Source organism: Nanorana parkeri, unplaced genomic scaffold (assembly GCF_000935625.1).
Source record: "Nanorana parkeri isolate BGI_ZX_2015 unplaced genomic scaffold, ASM93562v1 scaffold2007, whole genome shotgun sequence".
Lineage (NCBI taxonomy): Eukaryota > Metazoa > Chordata > Amphibia > Anura > Dicroglossidae > Nanorana > Nanorana parkeri.
In genome coordinates this window covers 209,129-232,452 of record NW_017308275.1, presented here as the reverse complement: position 1 = coordinate 232,452, position 23,324 = coordinate 209,129, and the positions used below count along the sequence as shown (strand labels likewise).

The 23,324-nt window shown below is 42.9% G+C and overlaps 1 protein-coding gene across 1 annotated transcript in view; it reads left to right on the top strand.

Moving 5' to 3' along the window:
- Positions 1 to 23,324, top strand: part of LOC108800384 — a gene marked incomplete at its 5' end in the record, with an annotated part of 33,441 nt that overhangs the window by 3,907 nt on the left and 6,210 nt on the right. The window contains 7 exons of the mRNA XM_018572362.1: positions 747 to 1,032; positions 3,330 to 3,460; positions 4,649 to 4,798; positions 5,482 to 5,659; positions 15,006 to 15,095; positions 16,374 to 16,512; positions 19,297 to 19,384. Of these exons, the coding sequence (XP_018427864.1) occupies positions 747 to 1,032; positions 3,330 to 3,460; positions 4,649 to 4,798; positions 5,482 to 5,659; positions 15,006 to 15,095; positions 16,374 to 16,512; positions 19,297 to 19,384 (1,062 nt within the window). The remainder of the gene's footprint in view (positions 1 to 746; positions 1,033 to 3,329; positions 3,461 to 4,648; positions 4,799 to 5,481; positions 5,660 to 15,005; positions 15,096 to 16,373; positions 16,513 to 19,296; positions 19,385 to 23,324) is intronic.

Here is a 23,324-nt window from a genome sequence, read left to right as displayed (position 1 = left end):
AGCTACATATGAGTAAAGTAGTAGATACAATCTAATAATATATTAATTCTGTGTGGGGTTCAGGGTACTGCCCTGGGGGACATGTATGGGGGATCCGGGTACTGCCCTGGTGGACATGTATGAGGGTCCGGGTGCTGCCCTGGGCGAAAGGAATTAATGAAAAAAAAAAACGTTTTTAAAGGAGCAGTGATTTTAACATCACTTAAAGGGTAACAATAAAAATGAAAAATTTATTTAAATATCGTCCCTGGGGGGTCCCCTTAACCTGCCTATGAAGTGGTGGATATATACGATGTATAGAACCTGCTGCAGCAAAAATGAAATTTCTAAAGAAAAAATAATTTATTTATTTTTTTATTCTTAAAGCGTGCCGGTCCCCCTGTTCCAAACAATACCAGACCCTTTAGGTCTGGTAGGAATGTTAGGAGGGACCAATTTGTTTTTTAAAAACAAATTTTATCTCACTTCCTGTCTGTTAAAACGTTTGTGCCCAGAAAAGGAAGTGAGGGGAAGTCTCTCTAAGGGAGCCCCGGATAACAGTAAAACCTATAAAAAGAGTTTTAGTATTAGTTATTATATAACGACATCACAGAATGACATCAGCAATTCATTACATTACAGAATGTTCCAGCAAATTACTGACAACGTTGCAGCTTACAGTCTATTTCCTGATGAAGACGTCTTTAGAACAATGGAAGAACATTATATGTATAATCATGGAGTGTGTTTTGTGTTTCTTTCTTCAGCCGCCAATATCGCCAGAAGCGGGGAAGCCACGCAGAGTTCTACTCTCATTTATTATGATATAAGTACTGTTGCTAGCAATGCCATTGATGGCGGGAAAGATCAGAACTGGTGGCATGGTTCCTGTACCGCCACAGATAATGAATGGGAATCCTGGTGGAGACTGGACCTGAAGCAGAAACACAAAGTGAACATGGTTGTGGTCTATGGAAGGTCGGACGGCTATTTGGAACGGATGAAGGGTCTCGAGCTCCGAGTTGGAGATTCTCCGAACAATCACAACCCAGTGTGAGTACATCAGGGCCAGGACACTGTAAGGTCTGACGTCAATAGACTTTGTGCGTGTGTTGATGGCATCAGATGGAGATGCTTCTGAGATTATTTCGAATTCATTAATAGGTGCATGTGACCTGCCGTTGACTTCCCTCTGACCTGTAATTGACCTCATTTGAACTTGCAGTTGACCTCCTTCTGATCACCATTTGACCTGTATTCTCATAGACCTGTTTCAGAGTTAAAAAAAACTAATCTGAACAAAAACCCATCAATATAGGCCCTAAATGTGATAGGCGCTCAGCGCCACCTTGAACCCAAAATAAGAGGCAGCACTGTGTGACTGGATTTTACCCACAGGGCAAGCTTCTGATAACAATGACATCATTAAATATAAAATTAGCTATAAGGTAATAGGGTTTCCGGAGGGGTGTAATTGACCACCCAAGAGAGATATATTAAAAATATATATCAAATTTATTTGTATAAAGTTAAAAGCGATGCATTTCATATATTTGACAAAAACCCTGCATAGGATTTGCTTGAGTAAACACAATTGTATTACATACATATTCAAATAATCCAAGTGTTGCAAAATCAAAAACATGATAATAATCACAGGATTTAACAGAAATATAGTTGCCCCTATAGTGGCTTAGCTTAATAGGTCCCGACGCGTTTCGCCAGTGGCTTCATCAGGGGACCCATAACAGACGGATCATGCAGGGTTAACTTGCAAGGTAAGGGAGGCACCTGGAGAATCGAGAAAGTGGAAGCCGGATAACCCCACCACCACCCTCACGATCTCCTTCTTGTCACACTCGGGACCTCAGAGTCAAAGAGGGAGAGATGACATCCAGTCATCCAGCAAGCTTCATTAGGAGGCGTGTGTCCAAAATTGATATATGTTGGAGGAGGGTCCGGCTGGATGTTCATGTAATCCTATTGAATTTCACTGGTGGTGTGAGGCTCCCTGCATGCCTCCATGGTGATCCCCGCTGGATGTCATCTCTCCCTCTTTGACTCTGAGGTCCCGAGTGTGACAAGAAGGAGATCGTGAGGGTGGTGGTGGGGTTATCCGGCTTCCACTTTCTCGATTCTCCAGGTGCCTCCCTTACCTTGCAAGTTAACCATGCATGATCCATCTGTTATGGGTCCCCTGATGAAGCCACTGGCGAAACGCGTCGGGACCTATTAAGCTAAGCCACTATAGGGGCAACTATATTTTTGTTAAATCCTGTGATTATTATCATGTTTTTGATTGTGCAACACTTGGATTATTTGAATATGTATGTAATACAATTGTGTTTACTCAAGCAAATCCTATGCAGGGTTTTTGTCAAATATATGAAATGCATCGCTTTTAACTTTATACAAATAAATTTGATATATATTTTTAATATATCTCTCTTGGGTGGTCAATTACACCCCTCCGGAAACCCTATTACCTTATAGCTTTTTCAACAATGTATTTAACTTAGGGGGAGAGGTGCTAATTAGGTGCCCACGGGGAGGCAACCCAGAATTTATCCATGAAATATAAATTTAGACTGGGGTACCTGGGGCCCACCAGACAAAGTGAGAGTGAGGGCCCACCTTCAAGCGCTATGCACTATAATGAACAGTGATAAGCTTCTGGTTGACTACAAGCTCAACCCTGAACTCAAGCTGTTGGCAGTGTGACAAATGGGTGAATGGTTTGCCCAGCTCCCCCGCCCACCAAACCTCTGTGTCCTAGCAACCAATTACACTGTGAGACCTGCCCAGTGTTATTGGTTGACTGGTGGATGAGCCACAGGGCATCAGTGGTTGGTACGAAGCAGGCAGGTAAACCAGAACAACCTAGGATGCTCTGGAGCCGCCAACATCTAAGCAACCAATGATGCCGGTTGCTAGGACACCGGCAGCCCCATCATTGATTGTTAGGGTCCAGTGCGGACCAGTTGCTAGCAACTAATTATGATAGTACACAGCCTGCTCTGGCTTTGGTTTGCTTGAACATTTGCCAAACCCAGATTTCTAGCTCTGTTCAGAGAACATCTAACTCACTGAACCCAGGCCAGTTTTCTTATCACTAGTGGTGAACAGGGGGTTTGGCTTACTCTGAGGGGGCGTGGTTAAATGGGTAAGGTTTAACAGCGATATTAGTAAGTCACTCCGCTCATCTCTGTTGCCTAGTTATTATACATTTTTGTGTTTTATTAAGCCGCAGAGCAGTGTATGTTTTCTATGGGCACATTTTGTGAATCTTCCCCAAGTGAACGGGTTCCATTTTCTGTATCATTGTGTTGGTCTTTGCTTGCCCTTGGCAGGTGCGGTACGATCACCAACTATAAAAATGCCACCACAACTTTCTGCTGTAATGGGATGGACGGTCGCTACATCAGCGCGGTGATCCCGGGGCGCAGTGAATACTTGACCCTGTGTGATGTGGAGGTCTACGGTGAGCCTGCGCCTGAGGAGTATGACGTCTGCTAGTAAACCTCAGAAGTACAGTGGAGAAGGAATACTTCAAGTTCATCATTAAATGTCACGTCTATAGGGAACATATCTTCAGGGATAAGTACCGCGGCACACCTTGTAGTTGTGAAATAATAGATCTAAAAATAATAAAACTATGTTACTCAGAAAAAAAAACTGCTGTGTTCATGTCTAAGGGGTCTATTTATAAACAATTCACAGAGCTATTCACCCTGCGAATCTCTGTGAACGTTCATTCTGTGAGATAAAAACAAGCTTTTTTAAGTATACAGTATATTCTTCTCAGGTTGAACATAATGTAATACAATACCACATGATGATCTCTAGGGGGAGATGAGGAGCACAAAAAATAAGTATCATTCATATTCCATAACTCCTACTGTAACGTAGTTACCTTCCTAAAAGGTGGTTACATTAATGCATATGAAGATACAACTCAGTTAGGGACACAATAGAGCTATATTTCAAGGTCCAGAAGGCTAGTAAGACATAACAAACTTCATAAAAGATATATACATCAGATATATATAAAGTTTGGTCTCTCAGATTGTGGATCACGGACGGGTGTACCATCGGTGCCGGGAAGAAAGGGGCTGGAAGATACATGAGGTATCACTGTCCACAGAGCATTGTTGGACATCAACAAACATGCTGGAAAATTATCACAAGAACTCCATATTCCCCAAAACATGACCAGCAAGCTTGCCAAGAAGCCCAAAGAACCCCAATCCAGACACAAGTAGCGGCCAATATACAACAACACGCATACACTAATATCTATGTTGCTACCATTCACAATTTACAGGCTTGTAAGGAACTTTGCTCCAGACACCTCCAGTCAGTAGACTCTGCGTTCATGTAGACGGGCACACAGGATTTTGACAAACACGCACGCTGCTCTCACTAACAGGTACAGATTAAGTAAACCAGGCAATGTCATGTATAGAGTTACTCAAGGAAACGCAAGATCCCTCTGTTTCATATGTGATTCAACAATGACAGTTACTGGCGAAACTACCAGGGTCGCAGTGGTCGCAACTGCGACCGGGACCTGGCATTCCTACACTTGGCGAGAGCCCAGCGAGGAAGAGAATGCACCCCCCCCCCCTGAGATCGTGCCGCTCCATCCCTGCCACACTGCCACCCGCAGCATGTACAGTGGATGGAGAGGCAGTCAGCAGTCCCGCAGAATGTGCTCCAGGCACCGACGGGCAGCACATTCTGCTGTGTGAGGACCCTCTCCTATTAGCTCCCCCCCATGGCCGCAGAGACGAGGAAGAGGACCCTGAGGAGAGGAAAGGTAAGTCTGGAGTGGGAAGGGGGGGCGCGGGGAAGTGTGTGGGGCAATGCTGGTGATATTCTGTAGTGCTGACTTTTATTATAATTAATTGCTGGGACTTGTAGTCCTGCATAGCTGGTGATATTCTGCATTGCTGTATGATGATTATACAGCAATGCAGAATAGCTCCAACTATGTAGGACTACAAGTCCCAGCAATGCATTATAGTGTTGGTGGGGCGGGGGGATGCTGGTGGTATTCTGCATAGCTGACTTTTATTATAATGTATTGCTGGGACTTGTAGTCCCGCATAGCTGCTGGTATTCTGCATTGGTGTATGATGATTATACAGCAATGCAGAATAGCTCCACAACTATGTGGGACTGCAAGTCCCAGCAATGCATTATATTTTTAAGTAGGGATACACCAGTGCCAATACTGGGAATTTTCACGAGTACTCATACTCGTGAAAATGCCCCGATACTAAACGCAGATACCGGTGTTCTGTCAAGAACGCCGACGTAGTCGAACTTCCCGACCTCAGCATCTGCGCTTGCACACAGACCAATATTATCGAGGAAACAGGAATTTCTTGCACCGGGGCCCTGAAGGTTCTAGTTACGCCTCTGATGACAGTGTAACATGGGGGAGTATTTGGTATACTTCTTGGTTTGCAAGCAGTTTATAAAATGTCCATCCTCCAGATATACTTGCTGTTATTGTAGTGGTGTATCCTCCTGTACATCCTCCATGGATATATTCAAAGAGTCTACTTACAATTTGCAGCTCAACAGAAAAGGAAAGCATGATGTTGTTCACCAATCCACAGGCAGTGAATGAAAGAGTGACTGACATTGCGTGGTTCCTAATGGGGTCCCAATGGTGGGTAGCAAGATCTGACTGGTTTCTGCAGTCTCTCATTCCTCAGAGATCCATCCTTGCCAAGGTATTGCTCATTAATATACATAATTGAAATGTGAAATGGCCTCTCCACAATCATCACCAGCATGCTGTATACCACCAAGGCCTGGTCGATCATGGCACACATTCAACATCACAGCGTCATGATATATACCCAGAAGAAATGTATGTGGAAGAAACAAATGTGCATGTGCAGTCACCACCCTTACTAACGGCGGGGCACATGCAGCATCTCTGCCATCAGCCACCATATTGGAGACCAAATGGGGAAGGAGGGACCACCGGGACATAAGAACAAAGAACTATCCTGTAAACAATGTAATGTCACCTGACAAATAGTGACCCAGCACATCAGGTAAATAGATTATATGGGGACCACACATGGTGTTATTTAACTGTTGTACTTCATTCATCACCTTATAGTGGTCACACACCTATGATGCAACCAATATATCCAGAAATATAACATCCTATTATTCACAATCTCATGAGTCTTCTTGTCCATTTCCCCATGAGATATTGAGAAAAAATAATCAAATATCTCTGACAATAAAGATATATATTTTAAGGGGATGCATTCCAAAATTAGTATCAAAGGTTAAGCATAAAGTGGAAATCAATATATCTAAAGTTAAATCAATATATCTGAACATGTAAAATAATAAAACATTTCCTCCGTATACCCGTTCATTTTCGTAAGAAAATGAAGAAAAGAAGAGAAATTAGAAAAAGCCCAAATTATCAATCAAACCCGGGGGATGGGCGGCTTGTAACGTCAAATCCATCTACTTTTCTTGTTGCGATGATGTTTCCTGAAGTCCCCAAAAGACCTTTTTAATCTCCCAACTTCTCAGACCTTCATTCTTCTGTTATGATTGAAGGCAAAGTGTCGTGTAACAGGGAACCTCTAATGAAAGGTTTGGATGTCATGCAGATTGTCATATAAATGTTTTTTTGACCATCCTAATGGGTTTCTCTATATAGAAAGCACCACGAGCGCAAATCAGTATATAGACAACCCCTCGAGTGTCACAACTGATATTCCCAAAACATCTAACCAAAAGCTGACATTTTAATCTTTTTTCTCTAACATCTAAAGCTAAAATTTGTCACCTGGCATACAATGTCACTGTCACTAAGTGTCACACTCAGTGACAGCGACATACTTTGAACATCACCATCATCAGGGGGGTTAAATCAAAAAAATTAACCCCTTAGGGTGAAAAACAAATCTGCAGCTCAGCTGCAGATTCTGATTGTAATGGGTTAATTTTGATATTAATGATAGTATAAACATATATTTAAATATATCATTTTTATTTGTTACATTTATTTTTTTAAACTTTTTTAAACTACATTTATTTTTTTAAACATTTTTACATTTGTATTTTATTTAATTTAATTATATCAAGCAGTCATTGTGAATGAATCTCACTATTACTGCTTGATAATTAAATTAATTAATTTTGCGTTATTATTAGGCTGATTCAAACTTAAGAACAGGCAATAAAAACCTTAGTGACACGGACCTGCAGCATTTCAGGAGCAGGTGTCACTAAAGGCTTCTTTTCGTTCCCACAATGATCAGAAGCCTGCAACATTGTTTCTGCAAAAGGAACATGTACTTAAATGTTTCTTTTGCTGAAGCTTTAGGGAAAAAAAAGCCGGTACACATCAGGATTTCTGATACCAGCTGTCATTGACCATCTATACCATCTATAGCAGCTGTCAGTGACGGCTAGAGCTGTAAATGCCGCTCTGCTCTCACTGTCAGACACTCGATTCCTGAAAGTGATCAGGTGTCTGAAAAAGGCTAACTCTTTCATTCATGGATGCCTCTATACTGACCCATCCATTAATGGGTGGTTACCAGCATTACAGAGCCCCAAATAGCTGATCACATACAGTGTACAGGATCAGTCATTTGGGCACTTTGTGGCGGGACCTATAGTGTACAGGATCAGTCATTTGGGGACTTCGTGGCGGAATGTACAGTGTACGTCCCCCGTCACGAAGGGGTTAATACTATAAGATACAATTACACTATAAAAATAGAAATACATGTTTAAAAAAAACTATTTAAAAATTAAGCAAGTAAAAATATTCTTTAAGTTGGGTCCATTCGTCAGCATATAATAAAACGACTTGAGCATGGTGTCTTGGAGCAGAGTTGTTGTTATGACACTTCTGCTCCCGAATGCCAACAAAGGGGAAGAACAAGTCCCATGACGTCATGACTCCTTTATTGACATTCAGGCCAGAGCTGCCATTTTGAGGGGAGAGTTTGTAGGGATTGGTCGCGTTGGCTGGTGTCGGGTATTTTTTCTTTCGTCGAGTTGGCAGCCATCATCCATTGTGATTGACGTGGCTCTACTTTGCTGGATAACGTGATTGACGCTTGGATTACATCAATGGACTTTTTTTTATTAACCCCTTCGTGGCGGGAGACGTACACTGCACGTCCCGCCACGAAGTGCCTATATGACTGGCCTTGTACACTGTACGTGACCAGTTATTTGAGGTTCTGTAATGCTGGTAACGGCTGATTCTCAGCGGTTACCAGTCATTAATGGATGGGTCAGTATTGAGGCATTCATTAATGAAAGAATGAAGCCGTTACATACAAATACGGGATCGCTAAATAGTGGTTTGGTATTTGACAGCTGCAGAGAGGTAACAGAGTGAGTCACCTCTCTGCTATTTGTTTTGACAGCTCGATAGACTGGCCCAATGTTTATGAAGCTGTGTGATACATTTCAGGCACAGGAATGTTACAATGTATCTCTCTGCCTGAAATGTATCATTTCTGATCGTCTGGGCAGGATCAGAAACCTTTAGTGAGATCTGATTCTGGCATGCTGTCAGGATCAGTCTCTAAGGTTATTATTAGCTGTTCCTAAATTTGGAGAAGACTAATAATAACCAAAAATAAAAAAAAATAGGAAAATTGTATTCCATACTTACCGCAATTTTCCTTGCCTGTCTAGCTCCATGGCAGCACACAAATGGGGGAGGAGGGAGGGATTAACCCATTCCCTATGCTGACATGGAGCTGACAGGAAAGTTAATTTATCAAGCAGTCATAGTGACTGCTTCATATAAACCAACAAAAAAAAGTGTAAAAAAAAAATTAAGAAAATAATAATTATATATAACTATATTTTTTATACTATAATTAATATTAAAAAATTCTACAAAATAATAATAATCAAAACTTGTGAGAAAAAGTATTTTCTTTACACTTTTTTCTCATTTTTTTAATATTGTATTCGAACTAAGTGAGGCGTTAGGTACACATGTTTAATGTAATTATATAAACCGTTATGTAAAAAGTGTGTCAGTCATTTATGAACAGAAACTGAAAACTAGCTCAGTCATGAAGGGGTTAAATTACTTGTCAATAACCTTTGTTGGGTTTTTATTTACAATTTTATTGTTTATTTGGTGAATGAGTAGTGATAACAACTACCCCTTACTCATTCACTAAGGGGGGTGGGGGGTGGCATCTGGGTGTCAGGGTTGTGGCAAAGAGGCCCTTGTGCTCATCAATATAGGGACAAAGTGCTTTGGCAGGGGGTCCACCTGTCAAAGCACCTTCCCCATGTTGGGGGCATGTGACCTGGTCTGGTGCATGAGCTAACCAGCATGCACCAGCAGAGCTAGGCGATGTATGAGAACCTCTGTGGCCAATTGTGTTTGTAATTATCTAACGCTTTCGGTATTAATAGGGATGCACCAATACCAGGTACCGTACTCGGTACAAGTACAAGTGTAAGTACCGATACTTTTCCAGCTCTAGGACTAGACTAGAGAACAATTCAAAATGCAGCTGTCATTTGTAAGGAGCACACGGAGCTCCCGGGATTTGTACATCTCTGTTTTATTGTATGATTTTGTTTTTATAAATATATATAAGGGGATGCACCAATACCAGTTTTGCGAGTACGAGTACTGATTTGTTTATTGTCATGTGAGTTTTTGTAAAACAATACAGACTAATGATTTCAGGACAGTGATGGAGCGCCAGAGCCCAGTCCCAGGTGCAACCGCTGCAACACTGGTAGTTCTCATGAAAATGCCAAGTATCGGCACTGGTATCTAAAAAGTATCGGTGCATCCCTAGAAAAAAACAAAAATGTCAGATTCTGACAAATCCGAGTAATGAAACAAATTGACTTTCGGAGCTGCATCCCAAAAAACAAATTTACCGGCGCACATGTCTATAATCTACGGGGGGGTGTTGGACTGGTTACTTTTTAACATTCTTGGATTTTATTTATTTAATAAAAAGTTAGAAAAGGCCGAGTGAAGGCAGACGATTGGTCAGTATTCTTCTATCTGTGAATAAGAAAGATTAGAGTGATATTAAAGTCCAAGGTTTCTAAGATACTTCAAATGTTGATGAAATCACTTACAATGGTTGCTGCTCCTTGATGCTAAAAAGTTTCAGCATCTTGCAAAATCAGCTGATCCCCTGAGCACCGACCCTGATATCCTGTTGTAGGGTGGCTCCTTTCCATTACAGGGTTCGATAGAGCCGCCCTTCTGTGTGCGAGTAAGTTGTGTGTGTCTCCATGGGTGTCCCTTGCTACGTGATGCCCGCTTTTTCTTCCTCCCTTCTCCACGCCAGAAGATGGACAGTTGCTGGAGACTGTGCTCTGTCCCTTGTGGTCTTGTACTGGAAAGGAACTTCAGGGGAGCCAAGCTGAGAGAGTTGGATCTGTTTGGAAACATGATGACTGTATGTATTTGGGAAACAATGTAAAGAAATACTTTCTGGGTGATGTAGAATTGTTTGATTTGGATTCATTATTGAAACAAACATTGTCTAATACTACATATGGAGCTTATAGAGTTCTATATCGAGTATAATTCTACTTTCAGCTTGGATCTTGGCTCGCTCATCTATAGGTAGGATTAGGGTTACACACTGTAGCTGCTTACATAGATACATTATTTGTGTTTTACAACCCTCAGCCTGAGAACCCGATCCTTGCTCAGAGCATACAAATATCTATAACTATCTCCCCCTAGTAATAAATCATGCAAAAACACAATTCTCATGAAGACAATAGTCGGTGCAGCAAAACGTATCCTATGCAATGCTAAAGAAAAGCAATCTCATGTAACATTGTGTGTATGTACCCGGCCCGTGCTCAGCCATTAAACATGGCCTGTGACAGTGACCTCTGGGGGTTCTATATTACCAAACTGGGAATTAGGATGTTGAGTGAACAGCGCTGACTGCTCTTACACATACTGTAGGTGAATGTGAACAGTGAATGTGTTTTATAAATGCAGCAAATCTTTTGGCGTATTAGCAGTGAAAATGCAACAAATGATCAGTGACACTTACAGACATACAGGTAAAACTCGAATAATTAGAATATCGTGCAAAGTTCATTTATTTCACTAATGCAACTTAAAAGGTGAAACTAATATATGAGAGAGGCTCATTACATGCAAAGCAAGATAGTCCAAGCCGTGATTTGTCATAATTGTGATGATTATGGCTTACAGCTCATGAAAACCCCAAGAACCCCAAATCCACAACCTCAGAAAAGTAGATTATTACATGCAATCAATAAAACAAGGATTGTACATAGAACAATATCGGACCTCTGAAAAGTACCAGCATGCATATGTACTCAGTACTTGGTTTGGGCCCCTTTTGCAGCAATTACTGCCATTACTTTTGCACGATATTCTAATTATTCGAGTTTCACCTGTATTGTTGTGGAAATTTTATTAGGATGCGTTTTTAGTATATTGTAATATTGTCATCATGTCTCTCAGTGTCAGGTTTACAGCGTCATGCTCGATTGGAACATGACCCGGATTAAATCAGCACTGAGGGTAAACCATTGGAGTAGATATCTTCCTGTGGATGTGCGAATAATTGCAGAGCAGTGTTTACTTAGCGAATATATGGACGCCGGCTAGGGCCCCTGCGCGATGCGCGGATTTATTGGCTTGGCGTGGATGCATTTGTTTTGAGGACATAGTATTATTAATTAAGATACATATCCGCCTTTATGAAAGGAACGTGCGTTCGTATTTCTGATGCGTCTGATCAGCACGCTGGAAATAGTATGTCATTGTCCCTGCAGATAAACTCGCATTCATGAGAATCATAATAACTTTATTGGGCATTGCTCATTGAGCAATGCTGGATAAGGTTCGCTCCAGTGGTAACTTTAGATTAACAGACATACACTCCCTTCTCTATTGTATACATGTGTTTTGTTGGCTGGCTATGATATGTTGATGTATTGAGGAAGTGATGTTGGTTGTTGACATCACTTCCTGTTTGACATCACTTCCTGTTTGACATCACTTCCTGTTTGACATCTATATAATAAATGGAGCTTCAGTGGAGGGGGCTCGTGGAACACAGAATCTCCATCATGAAGCATCTCGTCTGACCCTGCATGAGTGTTGCCTTTCCTTGCACAAAAGAGCTTAATACAACTACGTGCTTTTAAGGAAATTGTTTGTGTTTGGCGCACTTTGGTGTGCTATGGCACACTTTGGCGCACTTTTAGCGCGGCATTGATTTGTGCGTTTAGCCCAAGCGAATTTCCATAACAATATACACCCCTATACCGAATGTGTGTTAGCAATTCTAAAGTTTATTTGAAAAGTAACCACAGCCTGAGTAGAAAAGCTTGTCCCCTGCCAGAATGCGGCAGAGAGGGACCTTTTCTCTCTGTGGGTAAGCAATGGTCAATGACAGTTGACCTCTACGCTGAACTCTGGGCTTTTTTTGTAAAAAAAATACCCTTGCAGTACCCCTTCCTCCGACCTGCATTGTAAGGGTTAATGTCTCATTAAGTCTCGGGGGAGGAGGACAAGCTGTAATAGTTACATTATTCCTCGCTCCGTCAGGCTTTTGGCGCTCTTCTCTCCAATGCTCCGAGCAGTGGCAGAACTAGGGAACAAAGGGCCCTGGTGCAAGATTTTTTTTCGGTCCCCCCTGCACCCTACCCATGGGACCTGCTATATAGCCCTACAAATACCAGCAGTACTTTATACAGCATTGCCATCATTTGGGCTACAAAAAAATAAGGATTTTATTTAATAACTTACCTTCACCTCCTCTGGCTGTTATCTGGTGGGGGAGGCTGCAGAAAACCATGGGGGGGGCTGCCGGACACCGGCGGGCCCCCCTATCTCTGTCCCGGGGCTGTGTTGGAATGGATACTGGGCCCCCCTGTAGGCTGAGGCCCCGGGGCGGCTGCACCGGCAGTAGGTCCGCCCCTGGCTCCGAGTTGCCACCTGTCTGCCTGCCAACTTGTGTTTGCCGGGCACTCTTCTCTCCAATGCTCTGGGTTGTGGGCGGGCCCTCGCCATTCCTCATGTACAATGCAGGACTGTATGTGGCAACGTCAAAGTGCAATTGTAAGATGAAGAGAAGAATCTTCCAGGGACCTTATTCCTCTACCACTAGACTTGACAAAAATTTAACGCTTGAGGGTGAAGGAGGTGGGTGTTAGGGGGGTGGGGCTTTTTTATCCCGGAGTTCAGCTTTAAGCCATATTAGACGATTTGGGTGCATTTTGTGTTGAGTTTCTTCATTTATATTATTATGGAAAATATTCTGCAATAGGACAGAATGGCTTTCTACTTCCCAAGAAAAACTTCTTACAGAATGACTCCCTCCCCCTCCCCAAGGTAATTAGGCAAAAGACATTATAGCTATAATACCTACCAGGTTCCCCGCTCTCAGTTCTGTGGAAATGTGAGGCGGGATGAAATATGAAAAGCAGATATCCTATAACTATACAACGGAGGCTGTACATGTGTCACTAGCTGCAAGACTCTGTACAGGTGAGTATCATCATAATACCTGTTGGTGTACATAAGGGGGGAGGGGGCAACTACTTAGCGTGCAAAGTAGAGGGGAGCAAAGTCATCCCGAGGGTAACAGAATTTAAAATGTATCAAATTTATTTTTATTTTTTGAATTAGAAAAACTCATCTCTGCCACTTTAAAGAGATTTCCCTCCACTTCCTGTCCTTTCTCTATATATATAATGAATGTGTGTTTTTGGGTTTATGGAAAGTATTGGAATTTGTAGCTGCTATTTGAAGCTATTTATCGTCACACATTGTATGTAGGGTGGAGTGTTTGGAATATTTACTTTTATAAAGTGAAGTGAAAAAGATTTTACTTTTGTCTGTGTCCCCACTGGGGAGATTCACTCTCTCTGTTTGTGCTGGTGACCATTACCACTTAGATATAAGTGAGGGAAAATCTTCTAATGGGGCGCCAGTTTCAGCGACAACCATCAAAGAGGGGGCTTTCCCTACTTATGAGATATTTCCTCTCACGTTCTATTGTATGTACAGGCAGAGGACGTTGCTACACCCTGGCACATGCCCTAGGTCTTCTGCTGAGGGCTCAAGGTCTTCTGATGGGTCCCCTGGGTCTTCCAGTGAGTGCCCAAGGTATTGTGCTGAGGGTCCATGTCTAATGCAGAGTGCCCCATGACTTCTCCTGAGTGCTCCATGTTTAATGCTGAGTGCCCCATGTCTAATGCTGAGTGCTCCATGTCTAATGCTGAGTGCCCCATGTCTAATGCTGAGTGTCTCGGGTCTTCTCCGGAGTACCCCAGGTGTCCTTTGCAATAATTGTTGCCATTAAATATGATCCTGTAGACGAACATATTTCTATTCCTTCCTCCATTAGTATCAGCATTTCTCCCTCCCAATTATTTAGAACTATGTTATGTAGAGAGTAATCTAGAGAGAATGCGGCATTATAATCTACAACTTGGCTTACTAAGCAAAGGAATGCCCATTGATTAATGATGACATATATTATATACACGGGATGTTTTGGAAACATAGTTTTTAGTCAATTTATTATTTAAGTCGTATCGTACATTTCATTTACATGTTCAGTTATGTCATCAGATGTAAGAGGATTTTTTTGAATACGAGTGTATCAAAGGGCAATGAGAAACAACATCACCTACTAGTTATCATGATATACCAGAAACCCTGCAGAACATTTTAGTCTGAGTGCCTGGCTGTGACCGAGATGTTTTAGGATTCTAGAAATGTTCCTGTCTACAGGACAGAAAGTGCAATGAAAGATAAACTTCACTTTTTTTATACTAGAAACCTCTCAACATTTCCTTCTAGTTCTCCGAGTGTTTTTGGACCCCAGAAATGCCCCCTTTGTACCGTATATGATGAATAAGGGGCTTTGCTTTTCAGACAATGATGCTGGCTGCCCTCCCCTCAATAGGTAGACAGGAAATTAAATCCTCTGATATCTTACAAATGTGTTTTCTTGCAGGCTCAGGAACAAGAACGTGGAAGCGAGTGAACAGCAGCACCTGCGATCCAAGGGAAGAGTGACACTCTACAGACTGTTGGCATCTATAGAGTAAGTGCCTCCCACTACTTACACAGGATGGCATAATGATCTGTCCTCAATCATAAGAAAAAATGGCACCTTTATATATTGACTTTATAATAATGTTTAATAGTTTGTATTAATCCCCTCATTGCCTTTTCACACTATTACATTGCAGTAATGTTACATGTAATGGCAAAATTGCGGCACCATTAATTCCAAATGGCACTCTAACACACTTTGCTGATGGACGAGCATTGCCGTGTAGTGCAATGTGCAGGAACACAGTAACATGCATTGGATTGCGCTGCCAGAGATTGTGCTCCCAGCCTCATCCTGTACAGAGATGATCTCAGTGCCAGCAGGTGTTTGGTATCTACCTGCTTGTTATTTTCTTGTACATTCGCGTAGCCACATCTTTTAATCTATTTTTTTAATCCAATTCCATCATAGTACTAATGCTGCATAGTGTATGAATCTTTATTCTGTGTAGTTCTAAAACCAAACTCACAGATGTGTATTGTGGAGTCTCCTATCAGACGGAGCATTTTGTGACATGATTCCATTAGAAGACTTTGGCTTAATGGAGGTTTACAACTGCTATTAGCAGGCTCTGGCTTAACCCTTTAGTGACGGGAGACATACACTGCACATCCCTGCCACTAAGTGCCCAAATGACTGCTCACATACATTGTACATGATCAGCTATTTGGGGCTCTGCAATGCTGGTAACCGCAGGCATCCATTACTGAAAGAGTTAAGCTTTTTCAGACACCCCATCGCTTTCAGGAATCGAGTGTCTGAAAGTGAGAGCAGAGCGGTATTTGCAGCTCTTGCCGTCACTGGCAGCTGGTATAGATCGGGAAATCCCAATGTATATCGGCTTTTTTTTCTAAAGCTTCAGCAATAGAAATATTTAGCTACATGTTTCTTTTGCAGAAACAATGTTGCAGGTTTTTGATCGTTGCAGGAACGATCGGAAGCCTTTAGTGACACCTGCTCCTAAAATGCTGCAGGATCCGTGTCACTAAGGTTATTATTGGCTGTACAATTACAAATAGATGAATGTATTTAATGCATCTTGTTTAGCTGTGCTATTTTGCTAAAACATACTAAAAATCAAAACTGGGGAAAAAGTGTTTTCTTCACGTTTTGTCCTCAATTTTAATATTTTATTTGTCCTAAGTGAGGCGTTAGGCACACACAGGGCCGCCATCAGGGGGGGGTACGGCTGATACTCATCAAGGGGACCGGGCAGCCTGGGGGGCCCACCTGGGACCCTTACATGAGTATCGGCCGACGGTGAAGGGCGTGGAGGCGGTCGAGCCCCCGCAGCAGCAGCGGCGGAGGCCTGGCCCTAGCAGCACAGGGCACCAGCTTTGCCACTCCAGCGGCTTTGAGACAAGCTGGGGCCACATCAGCTGCTCGTCTGAAGACGGACTCTCAGGTGGGTCCTGCGTCCAGCTCGTCACTAAGCCCTGCGTCCTTTGGGTCACAAAGCCCTGCGTTCAGCGTGTCACTAAGCCCTGCGTCCAGCGGGTCACTAAGCCCTGCATCCAGCGCATTATTAAGCCCTGCGTTCAGCACGTCACTAAGCCCTGCGTCCAGCGGGTCACTAAGTCCTGCGTCCAGTGGGTCACTAAGCCCTGCGTCCAGCGGGTCACTAAGCCCTGCGTCCAGCGGGTCACTAAGCCCTGCGTCCAGTGGGTCACTAAGCCCTGCATCCAGTGGGTCACTAAGTCCTGCGTCCAGCGGGTCACTCAGCACTGCATCCAGCGGGTCACTAAGCTCTGCGTCCAGCTGGCCACTCAGCCCTGTGTCCAGTGGGCCACTCAGCCCTGTGTCCAGCGGGTCACTAATCCCAGAGTCCAGCGGGTCACTAATCCCAGAGTCCAAGGGGTCACTGAGCCCAGAGTCCAAGGGGTCACTAAGCCCAGAGTCCAGCGGGTCACTGATCCCTGCGTCCATCCCACTGCAGCTCCTGCTTCTGAAGCACCCAGTGGATCTCTGGTAGTTGGATCCATTCCACTGCCTATCTATAGTGACTCGGTCACCTCTGGCCGCCTGAACACTTATCAGCACCAGCTTCTGAGCATTGGAGACCTTGCATTACATTGGGCCTAGTTGTTGACCACAACATGACACAACATTTCTTCTCAATGATACACAGAGGACAGTCCTTTTGTTACAGGTGCCCATACTCCCCGAATGGTTCTGGAGGAATTTGCCCAGTATCCCGATGGAACTGACCCCTCTAATACAGAACCTCTATCATGATCGGGTTTTTCTATGTAGAGTCTATTTTAGCTCCATCAGACGGCACCAAGTCCTTCCTCAAGTCCACTATGGACTTCCCAGCTGTTTGTACCCAGCAACTGGATCATTCTATCCATAAGGGTTCTGTGACAGTTTTGAGGTCTGAAAACCCCCAAACTATGTGCTAATAATAGACTTGTGCGCTGTCAAAAAATGTGTTCCATTTCAGAATATCCGTTATTTCGTATTTCGTAATTCGTATCCGAAACTCAATTCGGATTCGTACGAAATACGAATTTTCGTTAGTTTCGGCACATTTTCGTAACTTTACGAACATTCGTTATGATGAAGTTAAAAAGCAAAAATACCTTTGTTAATATTGGAGTCGATGTGGTAGTTGTTTTTTTATGCGAAATACGAATTCCGTTAACGGATTCCGGATCCGAATTTCGTATTTCGGATAACAAAAAAAACTACCATCAACTCCAATCTAAATGTACTTTGCTTTGTAACTTCAATATAAGAATGTTCGTAACGGAACCAAATTCCGTCAACGGAATTTCGTATTTCCTGCCTGTGTATTGTAATGCAACTCTCAGCAGCAGCGGATCCGTATTTCGGATTTAAAAAAAAATCTTGTCATGTTGTTCAACCTCATTTACATTTTACAGGGGTAATATTAGTTCCTGTTTCACAGAAATTCGGATCCGAAATTCGTTAACGGAATTTAGTATTTCGGATATAATTCGGAAACTGCCATTCGGATTTCGGATGCTTCCGAATTTACGAATTTCAGGAAAATTCGTACGAATTTCGATTCGTAACAAAACGAATCGCACATGTCTAGCTAATAATGGGGAAGTCAAACTGAGTACGGTGCCACCATAATATCTCCAGAATTTGCAAGTCAGCGACAAAATATTCAGATGTAAATGTTATGTCTGTGAGGGAGAGGAGACTACAGACGCAGACAGGCCCGGTGTCATTAAACCCCATTACCAAGATGTCTCTTAACCCCTTCATGACTCAGCTTGTTTCCAGTTTCTGACACACTTTTGACATTGTTGCTGTGTGATTCTTCCACGTCAGCAATATACTTTCTTACAAAGTGCAGCCACACATATTATATATTGTTTTTAAGAGAACAGATAGGATGTATTTATATCACATATGTGTGCCCAGGGCAGCCATCAGAAATGTTTTACACCAGCAGCTGTGCATTGCAGTGGATCAGCTGGTGTGAAGGCAGCCGAAATGGTGGATCGAGGTTCAGACACAAACTGACTGATCTGTCCGGACTGAGATTCCAACCTCAGCTTACATAGTTACATAGTTACATAGTATTTGAGGTTGAATAAAGACATTAGTCCATCAAGTCCAACCTATTAGGATCTCGTTCTAGGAGTAACTGTACCCCTGTATATTACCTGTACCCCTTTATATTACTCTGTTAACACCCTCCCCGATGTCATTAATAAATAAGTTGAACAATATGGGACCCAGCACAGAACCCTGAGGCACACCGCTCATTACACTAGCCCAGTCTGAAAAGGTGCCATTTACAGATACCCTCTGGACACGTTCCCGTAGCCAGTTCTCTATCCATGTACACACCACCTCATCTATGCCCATAGCCCTCAGCTTGTGTAGCAAGCGCTTGTGTGGTGCCGTATCAAATGCCTTTGCGAAATCCAGATATACAAATTGAGAAGCTTGATAAACAAATATTATATACCGGACCTCCTTGAATTTTAATTGACTTCCCCTGCCCTAGACAAAAGGAGCAATGCATCCTTCATCAGCTGGGGAAGGGGGGAGGGCATTTCACAACTTCCTGGAGTTTTTCTTTAATCATTGTGTGTTTGATTATTGCTTAATCTATTGATTACCCTATTGATTGGTTCATTAAGCAGGTGAATGTATTTCTGTATTATGTCACTGTCTGAGTATGGTAATGGGATCTCTGTGTCCTCAGGCCCGGTCCAGAATGATGAAGGCTCTGGTGACTTTGCTATTGCTGGGGTGGTTGGGTCTGGCTGGGTGCTGCAGCCCTGAACCTGGAGGTAAGAATAATGTAAAGGTGAAAAAGCAAATAATAATGACTATGGGGCACTTGAGGAGGAGGAAGGTCTGAATACATTCTCAGCACAGCAGCTAGTTGATAAAAAGAAATAATAGGTTTGCTTTGCAGAGCTTTGTGTATCAATCCGCTGTATATTAGAGGAAGCTGCTGCAATCTACAAAGTTCTGATACCCCGAATATCAGAAATATATGTAACTGTATAAGTAGGGGGGAGGAGATTTCTGCACTCACCTATCACAGTGTATTGGATCAGTTGCTGTAACAAGTTGCAATGGATACAAAGTTACAATGTGAAATACAGCTGAGTTTTCCTTTCAGAGTCAGAGCCGTCCATTGTGATCCCCATTGTAGAAGCATTGCATTTAGGTGTTTAGTAGGGATGAGCTCCAGTCTGGACTGAACCTGAGTTCAGCACCCCAGAAGGAAGCTGTCAGGTCAGGCCCATTTAGCTGCGGCCGGGACATTCCCTGCAGCTGCATGTAAACAAAGGAATGGAGTGATGGTGACATCATTGACCTTATATAGCCTGCTTGTTCCAAACTTCCATGTATATCATTGATTAAAATAGAATGTTTATTAACTTAATTCTCATATTCTAACAAAAGGGGAAAATTACTTTTTTACCAAAAGTCTTACATTTGCCCCTTCATAGTCCCTCCCATTCATTTTTGTTTTAGTATTGAGGAGGACATGGGACAAGAATACATTCTATTTTATTCCATGATTTACATAGCATGTATAGAACAAGCAGGCAGGAAGGAGGAAACTGGAGCTGATAGAGAGGAGAGAGCTGAGAGTCACCGGCCACCTGAGGAGGAGGAGGAGTGTCCACTTCTTGAAACAAGTTGACTGACAGCTAAGAAGACCCGAGCGAAACACTATGGACTGAACCCGAGCTCATGCATTTGTCAATAACCAAACAAGGCCATGTGACCATATAAGGTCAATGATGTCACTTGCCCCTTTGTTTGCATGCAGCTGTGGGTGGGGAATGCCCTGGCTACAGCTGGTTGGATCAGCACCGGCAGCTTTCTTCCAGGGCTCCAATAAGCTTGGGTTTGCTCCAAACTGGAGCTCATCCCTACTGAACAGTGAACACCTGAATGTGCATGAGCGGCTTTTCTGCCTCAGACCTTGCACCTTGCTGGCCACCAGCATGAGGATCTTATCGACTGGAACTTTATACCTGTTATTACAGACAGCTTCCCTTCACTGACAAATCCTAGGGACTGATAAGCAAACAGCGCTGTTCAACTCTACACCACCCCCAATGATAATTCACCTCCACACCACCCCCTATGATAATTCAACTCTACACCACTCCCTATGATAATTCAACTCTACACCACTCCCTATGATAATTCAACTCTACACCACTCCCTATGATAATTCAACTCTACACCACTCCCTATGATAATTCAACTCTACACCACTCCCTATGATAATTCAACTCTACACCACTCCCTATGATAATTCAACTCTACACCACTCCCTATGATAATTCAACTCTACACCACTCCCTATGATAATTCAACTCTACACCACTCCCTATGATAATTCAACTCTACACCACTCCCTATGATAATTCAACTCTACACCACTCCCTATGATAATTCAACTCTACACCACTCCCTATGATAATTCAACTCTACACCACTCCCTATGATAATTCAACTCTACACCACTCCCTATGATAATTCAACTCTACACCACTCCCTATGATAATTCAACTCTACACCACTCCCTATGATAATTCAACTCTACACCACTCCCTATGATAATTCAACTCTACACCACTCCCTATGATAATTCAACTCTACACCACTCCCTATGATAATTCAACTCTACACCACTCCCTATGATAATTCAACTCTACACCACTCCCTATGATAATTCAACTCTACACCACTCCCTATGATAATTCAACTCTACACCACTCCCTATGATAATTCAACTCTACACCACTCCCTATGATAATTCAACTCTACACCACTCCCTATGATAATTCAACTCTACACCACTCCCTATGATAATTCAACTCTACACCACTCCCTATGATAATTCAACTCTACACCACTCCCTATGATAATTCAACTCTACACCACTCCCTATGATAATTCAACTCTACACCACTCCCTATGATAATTCAACTCTACACCACTCCCTATGATAATTCAACTCTACACCACTCCCTATGATAATTCAACTCTACACCACTCCCTATGATAATTCAACTCTACACCACTCCCTATGATAATTCAACTCTACACCACTCCCTATGATAATTCAACTCTACACCACTCCCTATGATAATTCAACTCTACACCACTCCCTATGATAATTCAACTCTACACCACTCCCTATGATAATTCAACTCTACACCACTCCCTATGATAATTCAACTCTACACCACTCCCTATGATAATTCAACTCTACACCACTCCCTATGATAATTCAACTCTACACCACTCCCTATGATAATTCAACTCTACACCACTCCCTATGATAATTCAACTCTACACCACTCCCTATGATAATTCAACTCTACACCACTCCCTATGATAATTCAACTCTACACCACTCCCTATGATAATTCAACTCTACACCACCCCCTATGATCATTCAACTCTACACCACCCCTTAATGATACATCGGATAAATAAGCAACAATTCAATAAACTGTGAACTGCACACATTAAAAAAAACAATTCTGCAATCTGTTAGCCTGAGAGCAAAACCTTCGTAACCGGCCTGATGGAAGTGTAGCAAACAAGGATTACCCGGGGTGTGTACAATCATTGTAAATGTGACAGGCAATTCAAACAAATTTCTGTCAAATTAGAAAATAGAGAACCAAGCTCATCCCTCCTCCTGATTAGTGATGGGCCGAACAGGCCCGAGTTCGGCTTGAATTCGAACTTTAGAACATCCAAAATGTTCGAACTTGAACTCAATGCAAGTCAAAGGTGGTAGAACTTTCAAAAACAATTGTCCCCTTTAAGAGGGCTTATATGCAAGTTATTGGCCATAAAAAAGGTGTATGGGGGGTCCAGGTACTGCCCTAGGGGACAGAAATCAATTTAAAAAAAATAACTAGCATAGGCCTGACAGGTCCAGAAAGGGGGGGACCAGTGAGCGCCCACCCCTCCCATACCAGGCCACATGCCCTCGGCACTGCGAGGGTGGGGTCGCCCCTGGAAAAGTACTCTGTGCCGATGGGGACAAGGACCTCTTCCCCACAAGCCCTGGGGCGTTGGTTGTGGGTCTGTGGGCAGGGGGCTTATACCTCTTTAATAAAGGGGCACCCACATGCCGCCTTCCCCCCTTGTGAATGAGTAAGGGGTACTGTGCCCCTCCCCATTCACTAAAGGGTTAAATCAAATTGTAAATAAAAAGTCCAGACTTTGAGAAAAATCTTTTATTTGGAAAAAACAAAAGACAAGTTTTTGACAAGAAACAAAAACAAAAAATGGATCCATCGTTGTAATCCAGCGTCAATCACGACTTCCAGCGTTGTCCACGGCGACTTGACGAAATAAAAAATAAAACTATAAAAAATAAAAAACCCGACGAGCGCCGTCCCATCCGCACGTGAGGAACACCCGCCGCACAATGGCATTTTGACAGATGCCGGCAAAACATAAACAATTGGGCGGAGCTAGCAGTGACAGCTAGCTCCACCCAACTGTTTACAGTTGTAACAGGGTGAGCCATGACTGGGCAGAATCATGACTTTGCCCAATCATGGCTCTCACAGAGTACTGAGCCCTGATTGGGCAAAGTCTTGCACCTGACCTATGGTCAGGTGCAAGGCTTTAGCCAATCAGGGCTCACAAGGCACAGTGCCTTGTGCTGGGTGTTTGTGTATTCGACTCGAACATCGAGCCCATCCCTACTCCTGATATATTCTGCTGATGAGA